This window comes from Cyclopterus lumpus, chromosome 7 (genome assembly GCF_009769545.1).
Source record: "Cyclopterus lumpus isolate fCycLum1 chromosome 7, fCycLum1.pri, whole genome shotgun sequence".
NCBI lineage: Eukaryota > Metazoa > Chordata > Actinopteri > Perciformes > Cyclopteridae > Cyclopterus > Cyclopterus lumpus.
Window position 1 is genome coordinate 12,147,681 of NC_046972.1, and position 12,021 is coordinate 12,159,701.

Below are 12,021 nucleotides of genomic sequence, written 5' to 3' on the forward strand. Positions count from 1 at the left end.
CAGGAAATAATACATTGAAGTGAATATAATATCTAAATTAGTTTGCAAAGAAATACGTGAGCAAAAACAAAGGTAGCGTTACCCCCGTCTCCGAGACAGTGGAGCGGACTGAAACAGATGTCCCAAGCGTTGCTTTCACATCTGAACAGAGAAAGTCTGATCACCTCCTGCTGTCTCCGAGAGGATGCTGTAGAGGAGCAGATATCACTCTACAAGGTGAGTTCTCAATACTTCCTATCGCTCTGCATCATAATATGTGAAGGGAAAGCCCGGACAGGGAAGCAGCAGCAACGTTAGTTCAACCAGCATTAAGTTGGGTGAAGTGTGTGAGGGGACGATGTTATAGATCGGTCAACTTTAGAAACCCGGCACAGAGCAATTCGATGAACTGATATTGATATCTCTTTAAAACACGTCGTTAAGATAAGCGCTCACTCTTTTTCAGTGTTGTAAAGTAAGTTGTGTACATGTACTCAAGTTCTGTACTTAACTACAATCATGAGGTACTTGTAATTTTCATTTCATTTTTGTTGTTACCACTCTCTATTTTTACACAACTTTTACAAAAAGACATATTGTACTTTTTACTTCAATACATTTATTTTACAGCTATAGTTACTAGTCACTTGCACACAAAAAATACAACTTTACATGCAAAACTTATACATAAGATGTATTTCATTGTGTGAGTATTTTATTGATAATACGTCTGTGCTTTTTTAAAGCTAAATCTAACACACAGGATTTGAAATGGAATATTTTCATAATGTGGTATTGCCGTATTTGCCTTGTAAAGCAATGTGGCGATGTGAATACGATTTCTGAGTAGTTCACTCACTGCTCCTCATTAAAAAAATGCGTTGTGCTAAAAAACTGAATAATAAAGGGATGCATATACGCAGAAAGTGAAATCACCTCAGAATTACAACATAAAAACTAAGCAATTATGATTCATTATTTGTTTTACTATCCAGAAGACTGAGTTTGGCCTCTGCAGTTTAATACGCTCTGAATAGGAACAGGTGGCTTTCACTGATAAACAACTCTTTAGGATGTATGTTGGGCAGCAGGCTGCCTGGTGGCAGTTGTTTGTGGCCAAGGCAGCCGAATAAACACCGTCTCTGCCAGTCCGCATGTTGACAGACATGCTGTGCTACTGTGGTGCTAAAGACAACACCTCTGTGTTGTCATGCCCCTGCAGTCCCCCAGTTCTTTTGTAAACGACGGGTACTTGTGGGTGAAAAGCTGTAACCACATCCTGCCAAGAGCCCAAGATGACCATCAGTGACCATTCAGAGGCCTCAGAAATGATGACTCAGAGGGACAAGGTGTCATGATCCTCGGGCAGCCCTTCGGCCTCTGGAGAACAATGCAGCATCTCTTCTTACCCTCTGTATTTACGCTGTCGCTTGGCTGTGACAGAGTTGGTGTGTCTGGCCAGCATATGGCCTCCAGCGACTGAGCGCAGGCCGATATGGTGCTTATTACCCAGCATTGTCTCTGCTCGAAAACTAAGACCTGTGCACGACTTAACAATGTTGATCTGACAAAGTAAATAGGCTGCCATTGTTTGAGTCTTTGACACAGACTACTCGTAACCATGGCTTTTAGTGTGAGCACAGCCTCTTGAATGCTTTTTGCTGCAGTCTGTGGACTTTCCACACTCAGCACTGCTTCTTAAGACAACGATCTGACTTCAGTGACGTGCTTTGTAATACAACACTTCTTTTTTTACTTTCTCCTGCCGCTCCCCCACATTGATGCACTTTTCTTCCAGCAGCCAGTATTGTGTGCAGAGTGCATCCATTCTGCTGAATGGATTTTGGCTTTTCACCCGACTCTGAAATAAGGCATGCTGTAAGGTCATTTGGTTTCTTCCATAGTATCAGCGTTCAGTGGAGAGTCTTAATTACAGGGTTTGAACAGGCCTCGGTCTGGTTTCAGGCATCCCTCACTGTTTCCTCGGCGAGGCTGGTCCCCATTGGTAATTCCAGGGCCGACCACAGTGGTAATGAGCGCGGCGGTGGTGGTGGCGGCATTCCAGGAGATCGCAGCTCCAAAGGCTCATGGGAAAGGGTGGTGGGGGAAGTCTGGGAGACAGTGAATCCACATCATGATCTCTTGCCATAAACACCCACTTCCGTAGATGTTACACTGGCACGGTCGGGTGAGCAGCGGGGATTTGGTGGGAGTAGCAGCTCCCGTTCCAGACACGTTCCTCGTTAGTGGTGATCACATGCACCACAATTAAGATGTTATGACTATATCAATCAAACCGGGTGGAGACTGTGCTATCAACGGCTATCAGTAGGATTTCAACACTCCCACGGCTGCCAGGTTTTTATGAAAGCTATGACAAATGGCATCAAGGTCTTGACAATAAGCTACATCTTGTAGTGAGATCTTCTGTTTTACCCAAACTCACCCACCCACTCACTCAGCCTAGCCCTCCGACCACAGACTCTTGTGAAAGTCCTCAGAGTTATTGGGTGTAAGTGGGTAAATCCCACATTACCCTGCCTGTCTCTGATTACCAGGCTGGATTCCTGTTGACGTCTTTAGTTTGAGATCGCTGCAGCATGGAGCCATGTGTCTGCGAGTACAGCGGGCCTCGGCCGTACGCAGTAAAGACTCTGCACTGTCCCTTTCCCCACCTCTCACTGCAGCCTTGTCTCAATATTGGCCCAACAACGCTGCTCAGCACTGAAGCAGAGTTGTCAGCAGATATTGCGCCCACAGCAGATTATTATGGCTGGTTGGTGCATACAGGGCCTTTGTTGCCGTGTTGTTTTACTGCCTTGAGCTGCCTGCGCCGCATTGTACTATATGACTGCTCATAGCTGAGTCAGTTCACATGAGTTGTCGTAGTGAATGGGTCAGGCCAATCGGACACACAATAATATCCTGCCTATCTCAGTGTCCTCCTGGTCCCCACAGGAAAAGGCCTGATACCGATCTCAAAACAGAGGATGAGACAAGATTGGAGGATTATACACGACTGCCTTAGAATCACATTCATTCATGTGATGTCTGTTTGCACGTCACCGTTGTTCCTCACTAAAACACGTAATATACTTATCGTATGAGCTTTGCTTGCATGATATTTATACAGATACTGCTCGAGGAGTCATCAAGTTCATGAAGTAAAATGTTATGAATGTGTGGCATTGAAGCAATAAGTGAGGCTAATAATAAGCTTTAATCATGCCAGTGCCTGTAATGCTCTGCTTGATTTCTGTATGAGAAGTCTAGGGTGGTGGCAGCCATGTGAGATCCAGAATAAATTCATTGACCTAAAAAAACAAAAAAATGGGACAGCAAGCTTTTTCTCGCTCATCCTAAGGCAATTTCACACAATAACGCCTCACACAGACCTGCTGTGTTTTAAAAGCCTCGACCCATCCCTAAATGTTGTCTCCAATTTGTTGTTGTCAGTGTTGTCCTCCCCCTTCTGTCGTTCCTCTCCACGTCTTGTTTTTTTGTTTATTGTCAGTCAGATGTTTGGTGGACAGCAACAATGGAGCAGAGCGGGCCACAAACCTGAATTGTTTTGTTCTATGTGTTAAAGTGTGTGAGTGCAATGTGTTGCACAGGAGTCAGCAGGGACTTTGTGATCTGATGCTGCGTAGACAAGCCCAGCATTGAGACATTCTTCCACTTCAAAGCCCCCCAGAGGGTTTTTCTGGACACTGGTTGAATAGGAGCTGAGGGGGGTGTGTGTGGGGGGAACAGGTGCAGTCCATGAGTGGGGTAATTCCTGCTGCCATCTGCTTTCTTTTTCGGGGTCTGGGCTCTTTAAACGCCCTCTGACACGCCTCACGGTGACACGCTCCCCTAGCCAGCCACATCGTGCCCCGTCACCATGGCACCCCGATTCGGATTAACCCCTGCACATGTCCCGAGTCAAGAATGGGGGTCTGCCTCTTTTGTGAGGGAGCATGGGAGGGAGAAAGAGGTGGTGGAGGAGGAGGGAGGAGATGGAGAGCTGCATGGATAAGTGTGTGAAAGGACACTCGCCAGTCATTCACTTTTGTTAAGTAAAGCAGCAGCAGGGAGCGTGAATGAAGCCATGTGGTAGAAAAACAACAAGAGAGTCTGTATTCTTACAGCTAACTTTGACTGATTTGAGTAATATCTGCTTATTTCAACAGGTACTCTAGAAAAGTTAAGTGTAGACAGTCGAGATGACAGCAATCGAGAGTAAAGAGGAGATCAGTGACACTGACAGTGGGATCATCGTCCACTCTGGTAAGAACATCAACTCTAAATACGGCATCTGATTTCAACGTATGCCATGTTATAGCTTAGGGCTAAAAAATTTAAGAAAATGTCATATTGTTGTACCCATTTTTATATTTTAACAACTAATTATATCCTAACCTATAAGATTCAAAAACATTTAAGAGCAAATTGTGAATAAATAAAACGGTCTAATGGTCACAATTTGCAATAATTTAGTTTGTAGATTTTGCAGATGTTAATTATGATTTTTCAAATTAACTTTGTCAACCCAAAGGGAATTTAATTCACAGTGTAGGCACACATTAAGAGCATTTCATGTATATGTGCTAGAAATGTAATGCCGGATGGGATGAAATCATTTCTGGGTCATCCACAGGAAAATGATATACAGTACATTATAGCCAGTAAGAATAGGGAACATTTATTTCTATGACTGATATAGAACCTGATAAGGAAAGCCTGATCTGATCTTCTGTGTGTTCACTGCAGGTCCGGAGAGCCCCACGTCCCCGGGGAAGGACCCGACCACACACACCAGAGCCCTGAAGCTGAAGCACCAGTCTCTGGAGGAGCGTCTGGAGCTCTGCCTGCTGGAGCTCAGGAAGCTCTGCATCAGGGAGGCAGTGAGTCATTTCTAGATTAAGATAATGCACATACTACACATATATTATTTAGGCACTTTGTAGTTGCTCTAAATGAGTTGTTAAAATAGCATTATGTGTGTAAGGGTCACAGATGTCCCCTTTTTGTATTTAACACTTTTATTTTGAATTCACAGGAGCTGACTGGTAAACTGCCCTCAGACTATCCTCTGATGCCCGATGAGAAGCTTCCTATGGTCAGAAGGAGGATTGGAGCTTCCTTCAAGCTTGACGAAGGTCTGATCCATCTGAACAGACAGGTATGGACCTCATTCAGTGTCTTTTTGGGGAAAGAGATTACAATTCATCAGCTGAAACTAAATGTCAGGATGTGGGTTTATCGTAGGATTCAGAGCTGCAAGGGCTGGAAACTGACTTGGCTCTTCAGCGGCAGATTTATGAGGCGGCCCGCAAACTCTCCCTTGAGGGGAACCTGCGGAAACCACAGAAGAAGAGCCGGTTGCAACAGTGCAAGAGGGAAGAGAAGAAGGTGAAGGATCTGCAGGAGGCCGTGTTCCAGCACAGGATCAAGAGCCAGTGCAACACACCTTGCATCAGCATCTCAAACAAACAAAACAAAGGTGAGTCACACTGCTGCCCTCTTCAGGCCACAAGTCAGGAACACATCCAGTGGCTTTGACCTACACGTTTAAAATGTCCCCTTTTTGCACACAGATGTGTGCATGTCTGATGACAGTTCCCTGTCTGATGTGGTGGCCCTGGATGATGGTGAGTGGAGAGTACATTTATACATATTTTATATTGAAGATCATCATCACTCTCTGATATACATGCTTGGATTAAAACATACAGTGAAAAGAAGTATGAATTAGAAGGATGTATGATGTATTTTGGAGCAGCATGGTTTGATGTTCTCTGGGATCATCCACAGATGTGGACTCGCCCGGCCCTCTCTCTCCTCCTGCGTTGGGCACTTCCTATTCAGAGCCCCTCCAGCTCTCAGCCACGACCTTGCAGTCGTCCCAGCAGTCATCAAGTCAGCTCAGTGTGGAGTATGAGCGCTCCCCCATCCAGAACTCTCCGTGGAAAGAGTCCAGTCTGGATCAGCCGTACCAGAGGGCCACAAACCCTCAGTCTGTTTGTAGCAGCAGGTCCAGGTATGAGTCTGAAGTGTATTAACTACCCATTGAATACACAACTGCTGTCTTTACATGACTACAAGAGAGACAATAAAATAAAAAAGGGACCTTAGTGTCATATCTCACAGGATGTATTGCACATCTCACATCCTCTTATCTGTTTTTGTTGTGTGCAGTAGTCCAGCAGGAACCCAGATGTCAGCAGAGAGCATAATTCCTCTGTCTCAGTTTCTAAAGAAAACAGCCCTGCGTCAGAACCACTCCACCAGCGCCCCCTCTACCCCCGAGCTGCACGTACGCCGACAGGGCTCCCAATCTTTCAGGTACACAGAGACGTCCGATTATAACACAAATGCACAAAGGGCACAACAACATGCGTACTGTAATTTAACAATTTCACATGATATGTCTCCTCAGACTTCCCAAAAGTAAACCACCTGCTGACACGGAGAAGAATGGAGGGCGAGCCAGGCTCCCCCAGCGACGCTTTCTGGCTGACTTCATGGTGCATTCTTCAGAGTACTCTCCCTTGCGCCCTTACCAGTCCAGCTCGGAGGACAGCAGCTCGGAGCACTCGTCCTCCTCCTATATTAGCTCTCCTGGCGGGGATGCACCTGCTGAGATCCCAAAGCTCTGCCCGCCGCCTTACGGATTCCACTTTGGAGCACAAAAGAAAGGGCTCTCCGGCTTCACCAGCTCCCACAAGAACACCAACCAGTCCCAGTCCAGCCCTGGCTACGGCAGAGCAAATGCAGAAGATGGCCCCCTCTCCCCTCATGACCTGGACATGGGAACGTGCTTCCTGTCTTCTCCTCTTGTGGCACAGCAAAGACAGTGGCAGGGGGGGGCCTCGTCCACGAGAAGAACCCCAAAGCCCCCTCCGCCTTACACCAGGCTGGTGAGAACTCCCTCGCTGAAGGAGTACCCAAACCACGCCACCAGGCCCAGAGACATTGTGTCGGAGGAGTTGAAGTCATGGCATCAGAGGAATCAGCTGCAGAAGTTAGGACCGAGCTTCGAGGATCAGCAGAGCTCCCTGAGTGTCAAGAGCCCCCCTTCACCTCATTTACCTCTTTTTGAACAGGTTAGTACTGATCATGCCAAAACAGTAAAATAGGCCACAAGCACAATAGTCTGATGATTATTTTCTTCATAAATAGATAGATTGTTTGGTCTATAAAACATCAGAAATACATATAAAATGGCCATCACAATGTCCTGGGGTCAAATGTGACATCTTCCAATATCTGATTTGTCTAACAGTCCAAAACACCAACATATTCTTTTTTTGCTTGAAAAGTGACTGAAATCGATGAATGGATTATTAAAATATTTGCTGAATGATGTTCTTTTGATTTACTAATCAGATGAAAAATATATGTATGTCCAGAATGTGTAAGCTGAACACTGGTTTCATGTTTTCACAGGGTTCAGGTAATGTGATTCTCCAGAGAGCTGCAGACGGGACTCCAGTTCAGTGGTTCATTGCAGAAGATGCTGAAATCGTGAGCCAGGTGTAATTCTACTAGGGAAGTGTGTTATACCTCTCTATTTATTTCTGTATTTATTACGGTTGTGGACTCTCTGTGAGATTGTATGTTGACATGACAAACGTAGACCTATTGGGACTCCGCTGAGCATGTTTCTCTCATCTTTTAATTTAAAACTTGATTTAAGGTGGTATGCCAGTTTTATTTATTTTAAATTGCTTTCTCATAGATGCTTCTAAAAAGTATTTAGAAAATTAAGGTTCAGATCAAACCGATTCAAAACACAAATGCTGAAATTCTTTGTGTCTGGCACACATTTTGCACATGAAATTCATCTACAGTAGTATTTGAAAAAGTATCCCCATTCCTAATATAATTTGTTATGTTATACTGTATTTATCTTTTAATGAGAGTTTCCCCTTTGCAACATAAAGACTATTTTCAAAAATGTTCATACACCTTTGAAAATGCCTGCTGGAAAAAACTATATATATATAGTTAAAATGTAACATCTAGCCATGATGTGAAGTAAGCTAAATCTTAACGTTTATTAACTCTTAATAATTAATCATGATGCCTTAAACGGTGGTTTGAGGAATGTTTTTACTTCAGTATGGTGTTTTCTTACTAACAAAGTTATTCTATTGGTTTTGATATGTTTTGTATATTTATAATAAAAAATACAGCTGAAAGTTAAGTTTGTGGCTTTGTTTTCTAGGAGGTAAAAAGAAAACTAAGTATTTCAAAGCACAGGAACAAAAACATAAACAGTTTTATATTCAAAAACTGATACAGATGTTCCAGCTGCTCTACACTGGCTGTTTAGACTACAGACAACCTGCAGGTGACACATTCACGGCTCAGGTGCTTCATTGTGGAGCTTCCACAAGAAGCAAGTCAACAAGGCCACGCCACCGAAAAGCACGAGCAGGTACATGCAGAGCAGCGGCCAGCGGCGGCGATACAACCAGTGAGCCAGCGGGCGAGGCCTCCACGAGGATCCACACCTGAGGAGAGCAGTCAGTCAGTGTCCAGAGGAGAAATCATCACTCTCGTCTTTTCAAACTTAGCTTGACTTACGTGCTCATGGAAAGCCGTCGGTAAATATTTGAACTCTTCTTATCCTTGTCGGCTTTTTTCTTTGATAATGCAGATTTGCCCTTGTGTCTCTGGCGCAGAGTATCCAGAGGGAAACTGCAACCAAGACCGCTCCGTTACAGTTTCATTACACCCCAGTACAGTGGCAATGCAGTGTGACAAACAGAACAAGTATATGCTTTTCATCCTGGTGTTAAATGTATAAAGTGTCTTTTAGTCACAGTTTCCTCGGGGCTGATTGACCCGCCCAAGGCCTGAGAGCCCTTGTTTGAGAGCTGTTGAAGTCGTTACCTGACACATGATTTTGCATTATTGTGAACTAAAGCACCAACAATTCACATAGAAACTATGTGTTCACTTTGTAACTTGTCCTAATTCAATTATGCGTTGATGCTTCTCGTAAAGCCGTAACTAATAAATAATAATATGAAACAATTCATCTTTTTCACAGCAGGAAGAGTGCAGGTGCTTCTACTGACTTGAATGATGGCTGGTAACTAAGGCTATTAATAATACCCTTGTTAAAAAAGAGCGCGCTTCAGCAGAGTCGATGTTTACTGCTGGCTTCAGCATTGTATGGTGTTTCTGCTATTTCATTCATGAACAGTGATTCCATACTTTTTGTTGTTTTTGTTACTGCAGGTTGTCCGTAACTTTCTGGTGGCCAGTTGTTTTGATGGGATGCACTCGGGGCTGGGCGGGGGCGGTGGAAGAAGCTCAACAGCTGGAGCTTCTGACAGAGTTTCTTCTTGATCCAGTTGTCTGAAACATAGAAAAGGGAAATCAGGCGATGCACATTTGCTGATGACTTGGCCCGGATACAAAGCATAAAGCATATAACCTGTCATCCACAGGGAGGCTGTCATCCCTGGTCATGGCAGAGCAGCTGGACTCAGAGTTCAGGGGGGGAGGAGACGAGCAGGTGAGGAAGGAATCTCTTCCAGGAGGAGCTTGTCTTTTCTCGTCTCGTTTTATCTTCTCCTGTGGAGGCGAAGGCACTCGACTCATTTGAGTTTCTGGATGATAACAATTGTAAACGAATTTCACTAAAGAAACCTCCTTACCTGGATGTGGCTGGGAATTAGTGTTATGCTGACTCTGCGACGACTGCCACTGTTCTGAAAGAACAGAAATAAAAAACAAGTTGGAGGCCTGAAAAGGAAAGTGTTCCCATATCAGACGGTACAATAAGCCGAATAGCTGCATACCGGCTGAGAGTTTTTCTTTCTGCTGTCACTTTCCTCCGGATCTAGAACGAGAAATTCAGTCAAATGTTGCATGTGACGACCGAGCAGGACAAACACCACGAGACAGCGCATCAGAGACCTGGCGATGCTCGGGGGTCGGCGGCGGTTTTGTTGGAGTTCTGCTGCTGGATCGTCTTCTTAACCTCCTCCAGCTCTGCCACGTTTCTGTCATGTTGTCTCCTCAGGTTCTCCACATGAGCCACCATGAGCTTGACTGCTCGACTCACTCGAGCCTCCTTTCATGGACAGAAAAACTAAAATATCAACCCTAACCCAACCAACACGTGTGACATTAATTTGCTTTCATGTCAGTACATACATTATAATGTGTTACAGATCAATATTATAAGAAACTGTAATGCATAAAAAGGGTGATTCTTCCCTCTGAAACGGCTTAAAAAGTTGAAAGTGTTCCAGAAAGAACATAAGAAATGTCTTTAATCCTTCTGTGACCCCTCACAGCTATTCTAGGGGCCTTTTTTGTGGCCCCCGACCCACAGGTGGCACTGAGCCATCCAGCACCTGGTGCACAGCGCCGAGCACCTCCGCTGTGTTGGAGATGCGTTCCACAGTCCCACCGAGGATGTCCAGAGACAGCTCCAGCCTCTGCAGGATGTTACTGCGCATACTGTCCAGACACAGGCCCTTCAGCATCTGAAAACACACACACAGACACACACGTGCACCTGCTCCATGGTAGCGTCACTAAAGCGTATTTCACATCATCAATCAGTCACTGCACCTCCAGCGTCTCCCTGCCTCTGATCAGCTCCACCTGGATGTTCTCCTCAGCCAGGTTGCGGGCGTGCTCCTCCGCCTGCAGCCTCTGTTTCAGGGTGTACTGATCACAGCGGGAGGCCAGGGCGATCTGGGAGAAGGCCGTCTGGGAGCCACAACATTCATCTTACATTGCAGATCTTATGGCGGGTTTTAAGCTTGATTCTTTATGGTTGAAATTATAATAACATTTGAATTGATACATTTTTATCTGCTACCTAGATATTTATATATATTTAGCACTAAATCAAGAAGTGAATTCTTTCAAATCCAGAGACAGACAAGGTGAACATTACAACTTTCTGTTCATACAGGCCTTTAACACAGGAGGACTGCCCCATCTTCACTTACATTGAGAGCTTTAGGAAGAGATCTATTAATAGGACGAATTATTATAACAAGCGCACAATAGGCGCACAATTGTTCATGTCTGTCTTCAAAAAAATAGCCAGCTGCCCATATGAACATTGAAACATTCTTGGTTGTTGTAATCATTCCTCCTGTTCATACAGACCTTTAACACAGGAGGACTGCCCATCTTCACTTACATTGAAAGAGCGTTAGGAAGAGATCTATTAATAGGACGAATTATTATAACAAGCAAAACTGTTCACTTGAAAAATGGTAAACCTATCATCTAAAAGCAACATACAAACATGCACACATGTAACATATGAAGTACATAGAAATGCACATGTAGACTAATAGAGGAAAAAAACAGCACGTAACCATGGAGACCGTACCTCCAAATCTTTCTCTGTCAGCTCCATACTGTCAGAAAACATTGATGAAAAGGCAGATGAACTGGTGTTAATAAGGTATACTACGTTATGTGGCAGATAAATATCCTGCTGGGTCACCTGTTGAGGCCGACACGCTCGATGATGGACAGCTCGTTCCCGCTTGTGATTGGCAGCTCCTCCTGACTAGTTTCTGTTGAGACACAACCCAGTTTAAATGCACAGCCATGATACTGGTTCCTGGACTTTTATGTTGCAGCCGTTACCTTCGTCGCTGTCCTCACTGTCCGGCATGGTGGACGGGTTGTAGCCGTTTGCCTCTGCATCAGGCTGAAACTAGTTCAGAAATAGATTAGTAATACAGATCTATTACTGAAAGATACAATCATTACATTTAAAGTGGTAATCAGGTGGGACAGCTGGTAGATTATTGACTCACCTGAGCGGTCATCACTAAATCCACTTTTGTCTTCTCAAGAACAATCCAATTGTCTTCCTCAGGTTAGAAACAGATTACACCATTTAAATCCTCTTCACTGTCAACTCTGGATGTTTCATTGTCGCTGGGAACACAAATGTGTTTGTTTCTGTCCGTGCTGGGTTCACGTCTTCCGTGGTCTTTCTCCTGTACTGAGAATAGATAATCCCATTAAGAGATCCAGTCAAACCAGAGCAGGACGACTGCC

At 44.5% G+C, this 12,021-nt stretch overlaps 2 protein-coding genes across 2 annotated transcripts; one reads left to right on the forward strand and one right to left on the reverse strand.

Moving 5' to 3' along the window:
- Positions 1-121: 121 nt before the first annotated feature.
- inavaa (innate immunity activator a) lies at positions 122-8,165 on the forward strand. The gene is made up of 10 exons (XM_034536737.1): positions 122-216; positions 4,152-4,248; positions 4,732-4,865; positions 5,021-5,143; positions 5,230-5,464; positions 5,559-5,612; positions 5,776-6,001; positions 6,160-6,306; positions 6,401-7,067; positions 7,411-8,165. The coding sequence occupies exons 2-10, from the start codon at positions 4,185-4,187 to the stop codon at positions 7,501-7,503; spliced, it is 1,743 nt and encodes a 580-aa protein (XP_034392628.1). The 5' UTR covers positions 122-216; positions 4,152-4,184; the 3' UTR covers positions 7,504-8,165.
- Positions 8,166-8,326: 161 nt separating this feature from the next.
- Positions 8,327-9,905, reverse strand: LOC117733788. Its single transcript, XM_034537679.1, has 6 exons — positions 9,780-9,905; positions 9,636-9,689; positions 9,413-9,552; positions 9,190-9,333; positions 8,554-8,667; positions 8,327-8,480 (listed from the first exon to the last, which is right to left on the reverse strand). The coding sequence occupies exons 1-6, from the start codon at positions 9,888-9,890 to the stop codon at positions 8,327-8,329; spliced, it is 717 nt and encodes a 238-aa protein (XP_034393570.1). The 5' UTR covers positions 9,891-9,905.
- Between the last annotated feature and the right edge of the window lie 2,116 nt (positions 9,906-12,021).